This window comes from Acomys minous (genome assembly GCF_964271855.1).
Source record: "Acomys minous genome assembly, chromosome: 18".
Lineage (NCBI taxonomy): Eukaryota > Metazoa > Chordata > Mammalia > Rodentia > Muridae > Acomys > Acomys minous.
The window spans coordinates 41,343,990-41,363,903 of NC_140501.1; the positions used below are offsets into that span (position 1 = coordinate 41,343,990).

Sequence of the window (19,914 nt, forward strand, 5' to 3'; positions counted from 1 at the left end):
GAGCACCTCAAAGGTTTTGTTTTCTTCATTGCAGTTTGTCAGGTCAGGAGAAGCGTATTGTCTGTGTTCTTGAGGAAGTGGTCAGGGTTGTAACCATCTGCTGTCTCCAATATAAATGCAAAGTAACTTTGATTAAGTACTTACTAAGGACACTATGTGATGACAGGTTGAGAAATGTGAGTAGATTGTCTTCCAATAGCTATTAACCCAGTAGATTTAGGATACATTGGTAATTCTTTTCAAATCAGTAATTATGTTGAGAGTTACAAAGAGGATCTTCTAATGGAATCAGTTTGTTCTTATTTGCCAACTGTAATAATAAGAAAAAAAGACTCGTATGATTGAATTTAGGGGTTATAGTGCATTACCATTTCTGTTTTTTTGATGCCCTGATTATTCTAGATTTAGCCAGTGGAGATTCATGGATAATATAATGACTTCTGTGTTCTTTTGAAATTGCCCAATTAGTCTTTGAGCATTCCCTGTGTGCTGGCAGTAAGATGGTACAGCCTCTTTTGTATGGTTCTCTGTCCAGGATCGGGAACCAGACAGTTTTCTGAGGAGCCCTGGTTCTTTTAATTGATGATTGGTATTTAGAAACCAAATCTGCACATGGGATCTTCTTATTGCTACTTGGGGGTTATTGCTTCTAAGACTCTTCTGTGGAAGAAGTAATATTAGAAATTTAACATTTTATGCTTTTTTGCATTTTTAAATATTTTACATTATGGATTTGCATTAAGTGCTTTTTTTATAGTTAGCAACTTTTTGTTGATGTCATGTAAAATGTGAGGAGATAAATTGAATGGAATATAGTGTCCATGATTTTGTTCAATGGGAAGAAAAGATAGACATATGAGTGCTGTATTCATAATATGTTATAAGATAGATCAAGTGACCTTTATCCTCAAACAGTATAGGAGAAAATTAAACTAAAGGGTGTAGAAAACCTTCAGTCTTGGTGTGGCTAGGGTTTCTGTAGGGTAGGACTGTGGAGTCGGGCATTCCCATAGGCTAGAAGAACAGGTCACCTGTCAGAAGAGGAATAAGGAGTCAGTGTGAAGTTAGTGCTACCTTTCTGCCTGACTGTAATGTTCATTACTTTCTCAGTCTACTTTGCATTTCTGACAACTTCCTTTCCCAGACTTGGAATCTGGTACCTTATTTTCATTATAAAGCTGCTTTTTAGTTACTGTCTTTTCTCTTTGTCTCTTAAAGGAAGAATGATTGATGCTAATGCGCCTTTTTCTAGCTCCTGTACCATCTCACTCATTATATGAATTGTTTCTGTTCTGCTAGTTTGTTAATTTTAGTGTAAGGCAGTGGTTCTCTACCTGTGGGTCATGATCCCTTTTGGGGGTCACATATCAAATATCCTGCATATCATAGATTTACATTACAATTCATAACAGTAGCAAAATCACAGTTACGAAGTGCCAGTGAAATAATCTTCTGGTTAGGGTCACCACAACGTGAGGAGCTATATTAAAGGGTCATGGCATTAGGAAGGTTGAGAACAACTGGTATGAAAAGTAAGTGTAAATGAATCTGGAGCATAAGCTCTGTATGGTTATCTAGTAACTTGACTTTTCTTCTCAGCTGAATAGAGCTAAGCAAATAGTATAAAGATATTAGTTGGAGAATGAGTAACTGGGAAACTCAAATGTCTGCAAGCTCTCTTGTCCTAGAATTAAATTGTTTTATGTATTTATTCCTCAGAGCTTCAGTGAAGATGTGTTCCAGTCTGTAAAGTCTTTACTGCAGAGTGAGAAGGAGCTATGCAGTGTATCAGGAGGAGAGTGCTTAAACCAGGATGAACATGCCCACTTAACTGAGGTTTGCCATACGACTTTCTGAACTCTTTCGCAATCAGCACAGTATATTTTCATGTACCTTTTTAGAACTGCCTGGTCTATTTAAAAAGCTGTACATAATACTAATGCAGGTACTTGGAGACAGTTGGTTTTCTTTGAGGGTGTGACCTGGTAGGTTGACTATACTCTGAGGCAGACCTCATACCCAATAGTATTTGGGTAACACAAATTGGGCATGAATCTTTTTTTTTTTAAATAGAAAACACAAAGTTGGGTGGGTAGGAGGTTGGGAGTGAATCTGAGATAAGTTGGGGAAGGTAAATATGATCAAAATACATTGTGTAAAATTATTTTTTTTTTAATTTTTAAAATTTATTATTTATTTATTTATTTACTTACTTACTTTACATCTTGGTCATAGCCCAGTCCTCTTCCCCTCCTATTCCTGCCCTTCCTCCCTCTCCCTCATCCCCACTCCCATATTCCTCAGAAAAGGGGAGCCTCTGTTCCCACCCAGTCCAGCTCAAGTCACATCTGGACTTACCTGTCCTCTTCTCCTGGGGCTTGGCATGGCAGTCCCACCAGGGGGCAGTGATCAAAAAACTGGAATCAGAGTCCATGTCAGAGATAGGCCCCATTCCCCTTACTAGAGGACCCACATGAAACCTGAGCTTCTCATTGGCTACATCTGTGTAGGGGGTGTAGGTCCAGTCCATGCATGGGCCTTGGTTGGTGCTTCAGACTCACAGGCCCTTCTGGGCCCCGGTTAGTTGGCTCTGTTGGTCTTGTGGAGCTCCTGTCACTCCAGGTACTTTTCTCCTTTCTCCCACTTTTCTGTAAGACTTCCTGTGCATCACCCAATGTTTGGCTCTGTTTCAAACCACTGCTGCTAGAATGGGCAGCCTTGTCTTGTCCCTGATTTTAGTGGAATTGCTTTGGATTTCTCTCCATTTAGTGTGATGTTGACTATGGGCTTGCTGTATATAGCCTTTATTAGGTTTAGGTATAAGCCTAAACCCTGATCTCTGCAAGACTTTCATCATGAAGAGTTGTTGGATTTTGTCATCTAATGAGATGATCATGTGATTTTTTTCTTTCAAGTTTGTTTATATAGTGAATTACATGGATGGATTTTCATATGTTGAGCCATCCCTGCATCCCTGTGATAAAGCCTACTTGATCATGGTGAATGATGTTTTTGATGTGTTCTTGGATTCAGGTTGTGAATATTTTATTGAGTATCTGAGTCAATGTACATGAGTGAAATTGGTTTGAAATTCTCTTTCTTTGTTGAATGTTTCTGTGGTATAGGTTTCAGGGTGACTGTAGCTCCATAGAATGAGTTTGGCAAAGTTTCTTCTGTTTCTATTTCATGGAATAGTTTGAGGAGTATTGGTATTAGCTCTTCTTTGAAAGTCTGGTAGAACTCTGCACTAAAACCATTTGTCCCAGGGTTTTTTTTTTTTGGGGGGGGGGGAGACTTTTGATGACTGCTATTTCCTTAGGAGATATAGGAATATTTAAACTATTTACCTGATCTTGATTCAGCTTTGGTAAGTGAGCGTTTTCAAGAAAATCATCCATTTCCTTTAGATTTTCCAATTTTGTGGGATACAGGGTGTTGAAGACCTAATTTTTTTGGATTTCTTCAGTGTCTGTTTTTATGTCCTACTTTTCATTTCTGATTTTGTTAATTTGGATACTCTCCCTTTGCCTTTTAGTTAGTTTGGCTAAGGGTTTGTCTATCTTGTTGATTTTCTCAAAGAACCAGCTCTTGGTTTTGTTGAGTCTCTGTTTCTAATTTGTTGATTTCAGCCCTGAGTTCCTGTCATCTACTTTTCTTTGGTATGTTTGCTTCTTTTTGTTCTAGACCTTTCAGGTGTGCTGTTAAGTTGCTAGTATTGGATCTCTCCAATTTCTTTATGAAGTGCTTAGTGCTACGAACTTTCCTCTTAGCACTGCTTTTATTGCGTCCCATAGTTTTGGATATGTTGTGCCTTCATTTTCATTGAATTCTAGAGAGTCTTTAATTTCTCTCTTTATTTCATCACTGACCCAGTGATCATTGAATAGAGAGTTGTTCAGTTTCCATGAGTTTGTAGGCTTTCTGTTGTTGCTGAGTTCCAGCTTTAATCCATTTTGGTCTGATAAGATACAAGGGATTATTTCAGTCATCTTGTATCTGTTGAGGCTTGTCTTGTGACCGAGTATATGGTCGATTTTGGAGAAGGTTCTTTGAGGTGCTGAGAAGAAGGTATATTCTTTTGTGTTTGGGTGAAATGTTCTGTAGACATCTGTTAGGTTCACTTGGTTCATGAGGTTTGTTAGTTTCATTCTTTCTCTGTTTAGTTTCTGTCTCAGTGATCTGTCCATTGGTAAGAGCAGGTTTGAAGTCTCCCACTATTAATGTGTGGGGTTTGATGTGTGATTTAAGCTTTAGTAATGTTTCTTTGATGAACGTGGGTGCCCTTGCATTTGGGGCATAGATGTTGAGGATTGAGACATCATCTTGGTGGATTCTTCCTTTGATGAGTATGATGTGTTCTTCCTCATCTCTTTTGATTAGTTCTGGTTGAAAGTCTGTTTTATTAGGTACTAGAATGGCTACTCCAGCTTGTTTCTTGGGTCTGTTCGCTTGGGGAACCCTTTCCAGCCCTTTACTCTGAGGTAATGTCTATTTTTATTGCTGAAGTGTGCTGCTTTTTTGTAGCAGAATGATGGGTCCTGTTTTCGTATCCATTCTGTTAGCCTTTGTTTCTTTTTTTGGGGAGTTGAGGCCATTGATGTTGAGTGATATTAATGATCATTCATTGTTAGTGCCTGTTATTTTGATGTTGGTGGTAGTAGAATATTATGGGTGTAAATTTCCTTTCCTTTGGCTTTGAGGATGTGGGATTTATTTCCTGTGTATTCTTGGGTGTAGTTAGCCTCCTTGGGTTGGAGTTTTCTTTCTAGTATCTTCTGTTGGCTGATTTGTAGATAGGTAGTGTTTAAACTCAGGTTTGTCATGGAATATCTTGTTTTCTCCATCTATGATTGAAAGTTTTGCAGGGTGTAGTAGTCTGGGCTGACATCTGTGGTGTCTTAGGGTCTGGATATCTGCCCAGGCCCTTCTGGTTTTCATAGTCTCTGTTGAGAAGTCAGGTGTAATTCTGATAGGTTTGCCTTTATATATGACTTATCCTTTTTCTCTTGCAGCTTTCAATATTCTTTCTTCGTTCTGTACATTTAATGTTTAGATTTTTATGTGATGGGAGGATTTCCTTTTCCAGTCCAATCTATTTGGTGTTCTGTAAGCTTCTTGTATGTTTATAGGCATCTCTTTCTTTAGGTTGGGAAAGTTTTCTCTTATGATTTTGTTGAAAAATTTTTTGGGCCTAGGAGCTGGGAGTCTTTTTCTATTCCTGTTATTCTTAGGTTTGGTCGTTTCATAGTGTCCCAGTTTTCTTGGATGTTTTGTGTCAGGAACTTCTTAGATTTAACATTTTCTTTGACTGATGTGATTTCTTCAGTCATATCTTCTACACCTGAGAGTCTCTGTTCCATCTCTTATGTTTTGTTGGTGATGCTTGTGTCTGTGGTTCCTGTTCTCTTCCCTCGGTTTCCATCTCCAGGATTGCCTCAGATTGTATTTTCTTTATTGCTTCTGTTTCCTTTTTTAGGTCTTGACCAGTTTTAGTCATTTCTTTCTCCTATTTGCTTGTATTTTCCTGCATTCCTTCATGGGATTTACTCAATTCTTTTATCTGTTTGAATGTATTTTCCTGTATTTTTTGAGGGGTTTATTTTCCTCCTTTAAGGCCTCTATCATTTTCATAACCTCAGATTTATGCTTGTTTTCTTGTGCTTCAGGTGTGACAGTATCTTCAGGACTTGCTGTGGTAGGATAGCTGGTTTCTGGTGTTGTCATATTGACCTGACCTCTAGCTATTTGGTTGTCTTTGGTGTTGCAGGCCTGGTGGTCCCTCTGCTGGCTCACTGCTGTTTGTGTCCTAGGTGGGTCAGGCAGATAGAATCAGTGGTGGAGAGGAATCTAAGCTGAATGTTGCTTGGGCCACACACAGGCCTCCTCAGGGTGGAGGATGATGGGGGTTGGGTTCTGAGTACAGCTCACCTCTGTTGGCTCTCTGCTATCTGCTAGATTTCCTGGCTCTCTGCTGTCTCTGTCCCAGGTGGGTCAGGCAGATAGAGTCAGCCACACAAATGGCTCTAAGCTGGATGTTGATTGGGCCACACAAAGGCCTCCTTGGGATGGAGCTGAAATTCTTAAATAATTAATAATATGTTATTTAAAAAGTACCTATTTTAAATAGTAGTAATATCATTGGCCAACTTTTAATATCAGCCTGTTTATAAGTGCACAGTTGTTACTGGCCTCTCAGTGGACAGGTAGGAGCTTACTCAGTGGCTGCTACTTTAATATTCAGTTTCTTTTATCCTGAAACATTAAAAAAAATGCACTTGTTTCATGTAGTCATTTTTAAGTCCTTTTCTTAACTGTCTCAGTGCTTTGATTTAAAGTATAAAGTGGTAAGTTTATCTTTGGAGTTAAGATACATACATATACACACACATATATAATATGTCATCTTTTTCTCTGCAATAGCCATTGTTTCTCATCTTCATTTGAATTTATTGTTATTAAAAGGAATGATTTTTTAAAGCATCTGTATTCTATTATTACATTCATTTTACAAGTTAAGGATATGGTATTGGGGGCTGAGAGTGTACTTTTAAGGTAAAGCCTAGCTTGTGCAAAGCCCCAGGTTTAGTACCCCAGGTCAAATAGATTTTCACAGCTTAAAATTGGTATACATACTTAGCATTGTCATTTTTGAAGCGAGGTTTCTAGTGAACCTTGATTTCTTACTTAGGAGTGGGAGGCTCTGGTCTTTGAGGAACTCACGCCCTGAAGTCATTCCCTAGAACAAGGAGTGTGCCTTTAGGTGAGGAGTGCTCTGCTAGCCGAGTCTTCCAGCTTCTGGACCAGTTAATTGTTGTGGAACTTGATTCACCTTCTCTGCCTCCCTCTTTGACTTTATGTCAGTTGTTGCTGTGTGTGATAAGTCTCCTGCCCCCATCCTCAGTTTTGTAGCCTGTATCACCAGTTGTGCACATGCCATTCCTCCAACCTGTTCCTGGGTGATGAAGGTCAACATATTTTCTATTTTGTGTTTAGCAAGGAAACTTAATAGAAGAGATTCCTGTCCCACTTTATGGTATACATATCTGAGTTTTGGGCTTTTTTCTTCCCAGTGTACTTGTTCATTTTAAGCCAAGTATGTGACCATATCATACCTGCAGCTTGGCAATGACTGACTTAAAAAGCTTTGTTGTTTTATGTTTTCTTTTAAGCATATATTATATCCCCTATACCTTAAGGTCCCCACCTTCCATTTTTACACCTCTTCTCTCCTGTTACCCCCTGTTCCTCTAGACCGTTTTATTTCTCCTTTTATTTAATACATAAATACATGCTTTTATATGATTGTATAAAATCTAGGGACTTAAATATGTGTTTGAAAAAAGGAAAGCAGTTAGTCCCTGTGTTTTAGGGAGTTCTGGAAGCTGTATTGCCTGGAAATGTTATGAGGAGACAGGCTTCTACTGGTTAGCAGTTTACTAGATGCCTAAAGGTTACCTAATACTCCACTGAATTAGTAGCCATAATTAATTAGAGTAAAGTGCCAGGGTAATTTTAGATTCTGACTAGCCTCTGAGTCATCAGAAAGGAATCAAAGTGTTTTCAATGTAGTTTTATATTTTAACCATCCCATTTCTCTGCAGTACTTTAATTGTTGTTATTTAAATGTTGTATATCTAGATACAGCCCTTATGTGGTAAATATTTTACTTTTTTTTTCTGAAAGGAAAGAGGCTAGTATGATGATAAAGACATAAATATTTTCTCATGCCGTTAGAGAATTCATTGATATGTGATTTACATATGTATGTATATATACATATACACACATGTATATTTCTATATATAGGGAGTAGTATCTCTGTAAGAGTGATGAAGGGAATATTGGTAGAATCACAGCTAGTGAGGAAGGAGCCTGGGATCTGCAGGGAAGGTTTCTCTGAGAAGGTGTTGGAACTTGCAGAATGAAGTGGAGCCAGGCCTAGAAGTGTCTGAGGAAAAGAGATTCATTTCAAGGTGACACGGGTGCAGAAGCCTTGAGCAGTCGTGTACAGGGCATGTGCTAGAACTCGAAAGGTGTCCCGGGGGTTTGAATGAAAAGGAGGCTGAAGGCTTCTGCTGGTACTCTAGTGAGTGTGTGCAAGTGGCCTGGCAGTGGACAGGTAGTGTCAGTGGATGTCAGAGGGCATGACAGTGAGAGTGGATGAGTAGAGATGCGTGGCTGTGCTTCAGGAGTAAGTTAGCTAGAGGGGATGGTAGAGCGGGTGGGGGGGGGTAGATGAGGTTCAAGAGCTACAGTGTGGTGGGAACCTTGGCATTGGCAACACTGCCTGCCCAGTGCACGCAGCACCATGCTTAACTGTGCGTTGTCAACACTCTGAGATAGGACTTTTAAAAAAGTAAGTTAATGGAGATTTTTTCTTTTCTTTTCTTTCCTACCCTCCCACCTGCCTCCCTTGATTCAGGTCACATTTCTGGGCTTTAATGAAGAAGCAGATGCTGCTCATGTACAGGTGTGGTCAATTTATTGAATTGTCAGACTGTGGGGGACTATTTAAAATTTTTGAATACTGAAAAATTTACTTTAGTACTCAAAATTTACACTAATCTTAAGGTATCTTTTAAATTAAAAAAATGCCATTTGAAGTCAGCCATGATGGTACCTGCCTTTAACTCCAGGACGCAGAGGCAAAGGCAGGCTGATCTTTGAGTTCAAGGCCAGCATGCTGCTAGGCTGCTCTGGACAGTGTGTTCCAGGCCAGCCAGGGCTACATAGTGAGCCCCGGCCCCCGTACCCCCCAAAACAAGGATGACATTTGAGATCAACTTTTTGAGTGTGATTTGTACATTTTGACTTTCACCATTTTTGCTAGGGATTCTTTTGTTGTTATTTCTGAGACAAGGTCTTATGTCATTGTTGTGAACTTGAACTTGTAGAAATCCTGCTGCCTCAGTTTCCCAAGTGCTGGGATAACAACTGTATGGTACCATAACTGGCTTGTGTTCATTCTTGCTGGAGAAAACAGGTTTTCATTTATCTGAAAGCTTTAAACTGCAGGCCATTTTCCTGATTTTGTCCATTCTATTGCATGTAACATTTGTATATTTTGATGGTTTTCATAATTTCACTTTAATAGTAATGTTCTTGTATCTTAGTGAAGTAGAATTATATATAAAAATCAAATGTATAAAAAGTCTCAGTTTTTACACATTTATAAATTTGTGCACAAGTTTATAACCCATTTCATTTAGGTGTTTATAGAGAGATGGTATTTGAGGTTAGGATCAATGAAGGAAAGCCGAGCAATTGCTGAATTTTTTCCTTGTGCTGCTGCTAGAAGCCTGGTGGTGGGTCTGCATTAGCTCTCTCTGCAGAGTATGTGCGCAGACTCTGTATTCCATCTTGATTTTCTTAGTTAGAAGGAAAGAGCTTGGACAGAAGGAGCAGAGAAGGCATGCTCTCCAGAACAGTATACAGGCGTCTAACTGGACTGCAGGGCTAATGCAGGAGTATCCCCATGAGTTAGAGTTCCAGAACAGCCTGAGCCACAGAGTGAGACTGTCTCGAAAACAAAGTCACAGCGCTGGTCCTCAGGAGCTGTAGAAATGACTATGTTTACAGACCTCTCCTCTCTCTGGGCAAAGACTTGAGTGACTCTTGACCTGGAAAAAAAAACAGTTACTAAAAAATAAAATAAAATAAAAGCACAAAAAAAGAAAAGTTTCTCTTAACCTTTATAAAATCTTTACAGGCTTACTACAGTACCTTCAGAAAAAGTGGACCTGTATTTTAGAGTTAAAACTCAAGCTCTGAAGAAGGGTGTTCAATAGCTAAGAATTCTATAGGAAAAACTTCAGATTCCAACTAGGGAGAATCTGGGTGACAATTGCTAAAAAACAGTTAAATGCTAATTGTCATAGATGTATGAGGTGCCCTGGTAAATTGATTAGGTAGCTCAGTAGCAAATTTCTTGAAAGGCTATAAAACTATACTAAGTAACCCGAGTTTGCTTTATTTGTGAGTAAAAAAAACCTTGACTATCTATAGATAGACTGTGTATGTGAGCTGTTATGAAGCAGACAGTTTATTGACCAGTATACTTAGTTTGGATGTGGGCAACAGTGTGGACACCTTGACATTGTTACTCTGTAGTGTTACTTATTACTGTCACTGTTACTTAAAATTAGGATCTGGCTGCAATTTCACTGGAACTTCCAGACCTTCTGAATTCGCTCCATTTCTGCAGTCTAAGTGAAAATGAAATCATTTGTATGAAGGATATCAGTAAAGCATCAGATGTAAACAATAGTCCTCTAAATCAGGTAACCTGTGGATCATTTCAAATCATGTTTTTCAGGCCAAGTTTTTACTGTATTTGCTCAGTAATAGTAAACTTTTAAGTGATTGAAGCTTTTCTTGTTTGAATTCAGTCTTAAGGAAATGGTATTGATGAAAAAATCTAACTCGTAAAGCATTGCCAGCCTTGAAACAGAATAATTTTGATAATGCCTTATAAAGTAAATTCCCGCCTGTGAACTTCTGTCAGTGGCTTGCAAGCACATTACTAATTTTTTCAGTGAGATGTTATTGTTCAGATTTTTCTTTTATACAGCCAGAGGGACTGCTCCTACTTCATAGCCACCTCACACCTGTATGTGTTGGAAGCAGCATGTCCTAGAAAATGGACTTTCAGTTAACTTTCTGGTTAAAGATTTTCCATGTAAAATGTTGTTTTCTTAAGACAGTCTTTAGTTCATTACTAAGTATTTTTGTTTTTTGTTTGTTTGTTTGTTTTACTAAATATTTTTGATAATGTACCAAAGAAAACTGCTGCTCAGTTTATGAAGTTAAACATTTACAATTTGATGAGTAGGCTTCTAATTTGCAGAGCTTGTTCCAGCTGTAAATACTGCTTTGTTCATTGTGAGGTGTAGTGATTAGAACTGTGCCTTGCTTCCCAGATCATATTGTTCGCTCATATAGACTTTCTTTATTTGCCAGGACATTGAGAGTGATTTGCTCTTATGCTTGCTTTCTTCTTTTCAAAAACAAATCACTTATCAATGTTTGCATTTAAAAATACAGTATGTGTAGGAAAAACTAATGGCTTGGTTCTTCGTCAAAGCTGTAAGCATGAGTGTAAGTTTTATACTAAGAAATAGAAGTTAAAAGATAAGGACAGTTCTTTTGTTGTAGAGGGGAAGGTAACATGCTGGGGGTTGGGAGCTAGAGGAAAATAAAATAGATTCTGGTTGCTTCCCTCAAGTGTTTACAGTGTAATAGGTGAGATTGGTAAATGATTAAATAAGACACATTACAAACATATAGAGTAATGTAGGAAAAATAATAGCCCAAGAGACTAGATTGATAGTAGGTTCTATAACATTTAAGGAGAATTTGAGGACATGAGAGGAAAAAGATTGGCAAGAAAAAATTAAATTGAGATTTAAATAAAAATATATTTTAGACAACTTCAGGAAATTAAATACTTAAAGGTCATTAAACATTACAGAATGAAAGAACCTTTTGGGATGCATGCATTTCTTGCTGTTGCCCCTCCCCAGGCTTCGCTTCCAGATAATGTTTTATATTTAAAATTAAAACTGATTTTTATCATCTTTTCATCTCTTCCAAGAGTCATCATTCTGGAATGCTTTGTGTCATGAGAATGTCACCTACATTACCAGGACTCAGAATTGATTTTATCTTTAGTCTCCTAAGTAAATATGCTGCTGGCATAAGACATACCTTGGACACGCACGTGAATCAGAAGCACCACCTTGAGACCACTGATGAAGATGATGATGACACGAACCAGTCTGTGTCTTCCATAGAGGATGACTTTGTCACTGCTTTTGAGCAGTTAGAGGAGGAGGAGAGTACAAAGCTATATAATGATGGTGTGTGACTTTTATTAGACTTATTTTTCTTAGAAATAGATTGAAGGTGAAAGTTTGGTTTTGAAGTTTTAAAGCAGACATAACAGTTGAAATGTATTTTAAAATTTGATCCAGTTTAAACATTTTAGTAGTTTTTCTTATTAGGAATTAATTTTCCTGTCTATTTAAAGTCATTATTAGCTATTTAAATTTTTTTCCTATTTATCTTTGTAGATAGTATTGTTCAAGCCTTGCTTATGTTATAACCTAGTATTTAGAGCATTGCTGTGTTCAAATGTCCAAACTGTTAGTTGGCAGTCACTACTAATCTTTCTAACATAAATGACAAGGCGCTGTGCTTTCCATAGGTCATGGAGGCCATAGGGTAAAATGGGATTATTTTATGAAAAGGTGCATTTGTTCCCAAGTGTTGCTGGGGATGAAATTTCTGTTAAATATCGTAGTGTAGGAAACATTTATGATGTAAATATTTTGTGTTTAATGTCAGTGTTTTAAAGCAGTTTTTCTAGAATAATGTAAGACATTTATTCTTTTCCTGTAGAAATAAATATTGCTGCGCTAAGGAGCCGGTGTGATGCTGCCTCTCAGACTACTTTGGGTCACCATTTAGAAACCCATGATTTTAAAGTGTTGGTTAGTTATGGAGCACAGAAGTCATTGGCTAAGCCTTCATCTTCAGTAAATGTTCTGGGATGCAAAGAAGCATCTTCTGTGAAAACATCAGTCACAACATCAATTTCAGAACCCTGGACCCAGCGGAGTCTCTATAGGTTACCCAGTGCTCCAGATAAGGGCAGAGGCACACAGGAGACATCCTTCCCTTCTCCTGTCCACTCTTCTGAGTCTGAATGCTCAAGCCCAAGTCCTGTGATTTTTTTGGATGAAGAGGGATATCAAAAAAGTTTAAAAGCGAAACTTGACCTGCCTGAAATCCCTGTGACAAAAGATGATGTAGAGGATTCAGACTCTGAAGTGAGTGAGTTTTTTGATAGCTTTGATCAGTTTGACGAACTAGAACAAACTCTGGAGACCAGTTGTCCATTTATGAAAGACCCTATCTTAGGGAAGTCATTGCAGAAGACAGAGCACAAACATGAAAAATCTTGTATGAATCCTCAGAAGTTCAAGTTTGAGTGTCCAGCTCTTCCAGCTAATGTTAGAAAGCCAACTCCACGCAAACCCGAGTCTCCATATGGCCACCCATGTGATGCTCCAGATTCCCCTCGTCCAATGATGGCGTCAGAAGACAGTGCTTTGTTTAGCCCAATTCGAGCCTCTGCTTTCAGTCCTCCTGGGAGCTGTACTCCTGCTGAGTGTTTTTGCCAAACAGATATTGGTGGAGATAGGATTCAGGATCCTATGCATTGTACTTATGAGGATTATGCAAGTAATCTTTCCTGTGAAGTACTAGGCTCAGCTCTTCATGCTCAACGTGCAAGTGCAGTATCAGATATTAATAGTATTAAAAGGGGAGAAAGTAATACTGTAGATTTTAAGCTTGGAGACACTGACCAAAGAAGTAAATGCAAAAAATCTTCAATGATTACAGAGAGCATGCAGAGGTTTGCAGCAGATCTTGTGGGGAAAAGTTTTGGTAGTGCATTTAAAGACTTACAGAAAGGAGTTTCTTCGTGTACTAATGCGTTGTGCCACTTAGCTGTCAAATTGACTTCATCTGTATTTCAGATGGCATTTAATGAACTTAGAAAGCAGTGTGCATTTTCACTGAAAGAACGAGCCATTGGTAGCCTGGCTACTCTTTTGGTGAGTGAAGCCTTATCAAATGCCTTGAAAGATTTACAGTATGTGAAAAAGCAGATGTTTACAAACACGGTTGCTAGGTTTGCTGCGGATCTTGCAGAAGAGCTTGTTTTTGAAGGTATCATGGAAGTGTGTCAGTTTTCATATCCTCCAACCCCCGCATCGCCACAGTGTCAATCATTTGACTTTGAAGACAAAGTTGTGAAATCATATGCCAAAGATTTGTCTGAATCTGTAATACAAGAAGCATTCATAGAGCTGTCACAGACTGACGTGACCTTCACAACAAAGGCAGCAGCTACTGTTTCTGTGGGTAATGTCAAGTGTGTGAGCACAGAAAGTGTAGTGCTGCCTACACAGACCTTCACGTTTTCATCATCCGTTAGTGGTCAAGCAATTATGATGCCAAAACCAGTGCAGGAGCCTAAGAAGGAATACACAGTGCAGCAGGCTTTGTTTTGTACTTCAGGAATTGTCACCTCAATACCAGTGCCCTTGGCAGGTAGTGCCCTTCTTCCATATCATACTGCATCTGCTTTGCATCAGCCCAAGTCTCATTCGTCATCTGAGCATAGTAAAGCAGATGGGGGTGCCGCCCAAGAGCATATCAGCACAGAAAGCCCTGAAGAGGAAGTAGATTGTCTCAGAAGTACCTGTCTACCTTCAGAGCTCAGTCCATGTGACCAGGATGACTTCAGACCAACTAACGGCGATACTGACATGCAGAGGCCTTCAAAACTCAGTAGCAGCCCTGGGATTATTAGCAACTTTTCTGCAGCAATGGTGCATACATTAGTGAATGAAACCTTAGAATCCATGACATCCTTCAAAGGCACAAAAACTGTTGATATAAATGTAGATTATTTAACCAAAATGATAAAGGGAAAAGCCTGTCCTCTTACCCTTTGTGACCAAGCAGCACTACAGCAGGGCAAAGCTAGCAGTAAGGACATGTTTGCTGAGCAGTTATCAAAGTCTATTATTAAACATTCCCTGGATAAAAGCAAGTCAATGTTTCCAAATATAGATAAGAAACAAGCTAGTAAGGAACACATGCCTGTTCTTGGAGAAGAATCACAGTTGACCTTGGAGGAATCTCCCAAATTCCCTGACTTTCCAGATCACTCACCTCACTGTTCACTCTTGCCTGGAAAGTATTGTGCTCTGGAATATAAAGATTCTGTGGGTTTGGGGTTTTCTTTAGAGACACTGCCACCTTGTCCAGTGATGACAAGTCCGAAATCTAACTTGAAGGATAAAGCAGTGAAAAGGCATAATTTGAATAATACTGCACTCGAATCCTTGTCTTTTGGACAGGAAAGCTCTTTCCGTCACTCACATCCTTTGTCATCTGCAGAACTTACCTATGTAGATGGTTTGCATGTGGAAGATAAACAGAAAATCAGAGACAGAAATGTAATACCCGATACTCCTCCGTCAACTCCTTTAGTACCATCCCAGACTAGTTCTGAATGGGACATCAAAAAGTTAACCAAAAAGCTCAAGGGAGAGTTAGCCAAAGAATTTGCACCTGCGACACCACCTTCCACACCTCACAACTCTGTTGGTAGTTTGTCTGAGAATGGGCACAATGCTATAGAAAAGGAAGAATTCATGCTGAAACTCATGCGATCTCTTTCAGAAGAAGTTGAAAGCAGTGAAGGTGAAGAGCACCCGGAAATGGATGTGAAGTCAGAGTACTCAGGGAGGAAAGTTCAGTTTGCAGAAGCATTAGCTACACACATCATTTCTCTTGCAACTGAAGTGGCAGCCTCCCATTTAGATCATGAAATCACTCAAGAATTCAAGGTTCATAACCCTCACTTAAATGTGCAGCGTCAAAGAATACTGCCTGCTTCTTTAGATCATTTGGATGAAAACATACAGACATGCAGTTTTGCAAGTGATATGGCAGCTGAAGTCATTGCAGAAGCTGAGCAAATCACAAAAGCCAGAAGTTATATGCTTTTCAGGCATGAGAGGAACGTTTGTCATGTTGAAGGTGACCGAGGTAAAGCAGAAGAGAAGTTGGATGTGGAGGGTGTTGTACAGCCAAGAGAAGTGGATCCATGTGTTCTTTCATTACCAAGTTGTATGCCAGGTCTGACATACAAGTATCCCAGCTGTGAAAGTGTGACTGATGAATATGCAGGTCATGTTATCCAAGTACTAAAGCAGGAAGGTGGCAATGGTGACCTAATCATGGATCAGTATGCCAGTAGACTGGCCTATCGGTCTGTCAAGTCAGGGGTGCAAGAAGCAGCTAAGACAGTAAAAATGAAGTGCAGTTCAAAAATGTTCCCTATGCACAACTCTCATGTGAAAATAAACAAAGAACTGTTGATGTTCTCAAATAAAGAGCATCACCAAGAAGCAGATAAAAGACAAAGAAGAAGAAATGGTGGCCATCTTTTTAAACACCAAATGTGTGAAAGGACACAGGATCCTTGTAGAAATGAACTCTCTGAACTGTACAGTTTTTCAGCCTCTCTTGCTAGCAGCATAACCAGAGATGTTAAGAAACAGTTGACAGCACCTACAGTTGACTTGCCAAAATCCTCAGCAGATTGTTGTCTTTTTGAAAAATCTGGTTGTGCTGACAAGAATGAGAGTATTACTGAACCAGAATTTTCAAAGTCTTGTCAACCTCTTCAAAATCATGGATATTGCCAGAATACAGGCAGCTTAAGGGGACATAATTGTGGAGAGAATGCTCACGCCATTGAACAGTATGCTCAAAAAGTAGTGGGGGACACTTTAGAGCTAAGTTTAGGACCCACAGTTTTCCAAGTTTCAGAGACTACAACATCAGCAGATAGGATTAGTTATGCAGAAAAACTGTCACCACTTATAAACGAAGCTTGCAGATACTGTAATCTTAAGGAACTTCATAGTTGTACCAGAAATCCTGCTCAGCCCCTTTCAAAGCAGGGCCCATGTGCTAGTGGTAAGCCAGGTTCATATTCAAAACTTAGTAGCATCTATCAGAAATCAAGAATATTTCATCTCGATGTACCTCAAATTCATGTTAATCTTGACAAGAGGGCAGTGCTTGCAGAGAAGATCGTTGCTGAAGCTATTGAAAAAGCAGAGAGAGAGTTGAGCAATACCAGCTTAGCAGCTGATAGTGGAATTGGACCAGATGGCCTTAGCTTTGCTGAGAGCCTTACCACAGAAATCATGACAACAGCTATGACAAATGCTCGGCATGCTGTTAGCAGGTAGGTTTCAGATTTTCTGTGGGGTCTTGTGGTAAAGTGAAAAGTTGACTTTGTCCTGTATGTCCTAGGTTCTGTTCATAAAATGTCTTGTTTGTTTTCATCCTAACTTAACAGAAAGATTCTCTGTTGCATTTGTGTACTGCTTATTGTCTTGTGCATGGTTTTCATGTGAAATTTCATGGCTTTCATGTCCCTTTTGAGGGACATTATCATTCATTTACAGGTCTGGACGATAAGAGAGAACAATTCACAGAACTCAATTCACAGAACTAGAAGCAGGAAAATAGAGTAAAAGAAACTGGTGAATTCTATTAAAGAATTAAGACTGGTATATTTACTACTTGGAGATTAAAGTCTCTTCCATGGTTAAAACAGCCTTCTACATGTGACTTTGGACTTTAAAAAAAAAAAATTCTTTCTCCCCTATCAGAACAGTTTCATAAGAGAAAACTAGATGGAAGTTCCTAAGCCTTCACTTTCAGGACTTAGCAAATAATTTTGCCATTCATTCTTCAGAGTATTTGTGTTCTTCCTTAGACCTGGCCAGTGATGCACTGAGAGGCCGTCCTCATTTTTACCCAGGCGGGCATTGGCCGACTCTCTCTTTGGTGCTTGTGTCCTGTGTCTCCTTAGCAGTCGTGCAGAGTCCACTCAGCTGTATGTAGTTCTGTTTCACACTTTGTAAAGTTAAAATGATTTGAGGTTGAAGAATGATTGATTCAAATAGATTATTCACTAAGCTGTGAAGTGAATTGTTTCACTAATGTTCCTTTTTTCATAAATGTTTGGTTAATGGAAGTAATCATAATAGAATATATAGTAGAATGTCACAAACCCATAATGCTCACCAGGGTGCCATCTGAATATCAAATAGGAAAGCATATGATAGTGGACTTTCAGAACAATAGTGTATCTAGACTTCATTTTCAATCTATGAGCCCAGTTGCCTAGCAGTTATTACAGACTCTCCTTTTAACTTCCTCCTATGAGTCATTTTCTTAAAAAAAAAAAAAAAAGTGGTAGGTAACAGGAAAAAGTGTTAAAATAAAGTTGTGGTGTAAGATGGCTGTGTTTGTAATGCCCGACTTAACTGAGTTGTTATATCTTAAATACAAAGTGTGAAGTGCCTAAAGAGTGGGGTGGGCAGTTCAGGCCTTATTTTAGCTTTTAGGGATAGAAAAGAAACTGAAACAGGCAAAAAACAAAACAAAACAAAACAAAAACAAAAAGAAAAAGAAAAAGGTCTGCGTTCTCCAAGAGCTTATATTATAGTAGAATAAGACAGACAACAGCTAAGTGAGCTGAAGAAGGACAACAGTGGGCATGATAATGTGGACAGGCAAAAGCCCATGAGGCGTCACCCTCCACAGAGAACTACAGGCGACCAGGGAATGCTGAGAGTGGGAGATAAAGACTTCCCTGGCTAAGAGTGTACCAATTGGTTATCCAGTACCAAACGAGCAGTCAAGAGACATACATAGACTAAACAGGTCCTGTTTTTGTGTTTAGGAATATATATGTCTGTACACACACACACACACACACACACACACACACACACACACACACACACGACAATTAAAGAAAAAAAGTGGTCATGAATTTGAAAGAGAGCAAGAAGGGCATATATGGGAGGAGTTGGAAGGAGAAAGGGGAAGGAGAAATGATGTAATTATATTATATTTTAAAAAATAAATGTGTGTTATTAGCAGAAGTGAACAGGAGCTGTTAGGGCTGGCTTGCATTTTGGAATGGGTAGTAGAGAAACAATGCTAATAGAATAACATCACAATCAAGAGCCAAAAGTGAAGATAGACTAAGTGGGATCTGGGGTACTGGGTCCCAGGTAGAGGGGAGGGATTGCATGTGTGTGCTGCTCTAGAGTGATCTGAGGGGAGGTAGGCGAGAAAGTAAGCACTAGGAGGGACCAGCTTATACACACACGATTGCTTTGAAGCCAGTGGAAAGTTTTGATCTGAAAACTTATGGTTTTTTCTCTTCATGCTTAAAGTATCACTGTTTAGAACTGTGTTGAGTAGCTACAGATGGAGATACTAGTATAATTCCGCTAAATGAGCTTTTTTTTTTAACCATATCATAAAAATATGAATGTCCCTTTGTTTTTTGCTTGTTTTTTTTGTTTGTTTGCGTATTGTTTTTTGTTTGTTTTGTTTTTGATTTTTCGAGACAAGGTTTCTCTGTGTAGCCTTGGCTGTTCTGCACTTGCTTTGTAGACCAGGCTGGTCTCGAACTCACATTGACCTGCTGGGATTAAAGGCATGTGCCACCACACCTGGCTTAAAATTTTTTAATGTAGCCTTGGCTGGCCTAGAGCTATGTAGACCAGGCAGGCCTTAAACTCATAGAGACTCCTTGTCTCTGTTTCCCAAGTGCAGGGACATCGCTCTCTCTGAGAAAGATGATAATTCATGTTCTGAAGGGATTTGTCTAGTGTGAATATAGGATTGGTTGACAAAATTAGAATTTCTAAGAGCCGGCAGGAGGCTAAATGAAGGTACTATTTTTACAGGGAAGATGCACTTAGAACTTGTAGGGAGGTGCACTTCTGCTCAGTGTCCTGTTGAAAGTGCGAACAGCGTTACACAGATTGTAGATCAACGATGTGCGAGGATGTCTCCCAAGTAGCAGGTCTGGTCCTGTTGTGCTGTCCTTCAGTCTTGTTATTTGCAGATGCAGTACAGTGTTCACGGTGTGACTGGGAATGTAATTTCTTAGTGTCATCTTTATCATCTTATTTTCTCATCAGAATTTGTGATGTCTCAATTGTTTTTTAAAAATTATTACCATGTGCTCTTTTCTTAGTTCAAAAGAAATAGAAGATTTTCAGTCAACAGAGTCCTTTGGCAGCCAACAGATGAATCTCAGTGTTGGTGAGGACAGCACGGGTAGCTGGTCCAACTTAAGTTTTGAGGAAGACCATCAAGATGAAAGCAGCAGTTTTCATCATCTCAGTGAAAGGTAATAATGATTTTATAGTTAGCTATGTGATACGGGTCTTTAGACTTAAGAAAAGTAAACAGTCGATTTATAGTAGTATTAAAAAATTCTCAATT

At 39.0% G+C, this 19,914-nt stretch overlaps 1 protein-coding gene across 4 annotated transcripts in view; it reads left to right on the forward strand.

Annotated features, from left to right (window-relative positions):
* Positions 1-19,914, forward strand: part of AKAP11 (A-kinase anchoring protein 11) — a 49,287-nt gene that overhangs the window by 16,527 nt on the left and 12,846 nt on the right. For all 4 annotated transcript variants that reach the window (XM_084767931.1, XM_084767933.1, XM_084767934.1 and 1 more), the window contains exons 3-8: positions 1,720-1,836; positions 8,423-8,470; positions 10,146-10,280; positions 11,594-11,858; positions 12,400-16,840; positions 19,664-19,819. In XM_084767931.1, coding sequence (XP_084624057.1) covers positions 1,720-1,836; positions 8,423-8,470; positions 10,146-10,280; positions 11,594-11,858; positions 12,400-16,840; positions 19,664-19,819 — 5,162 coding nt within the window. The remainder of the gene's footprint in view (positions 1-1,719; positions 1,837-8,422; positions 8,471-10,145; positions 10,281-11,593; positions 11,859-12,399; positions 16,841-19,663; positions 19,820-19,914) is intronic.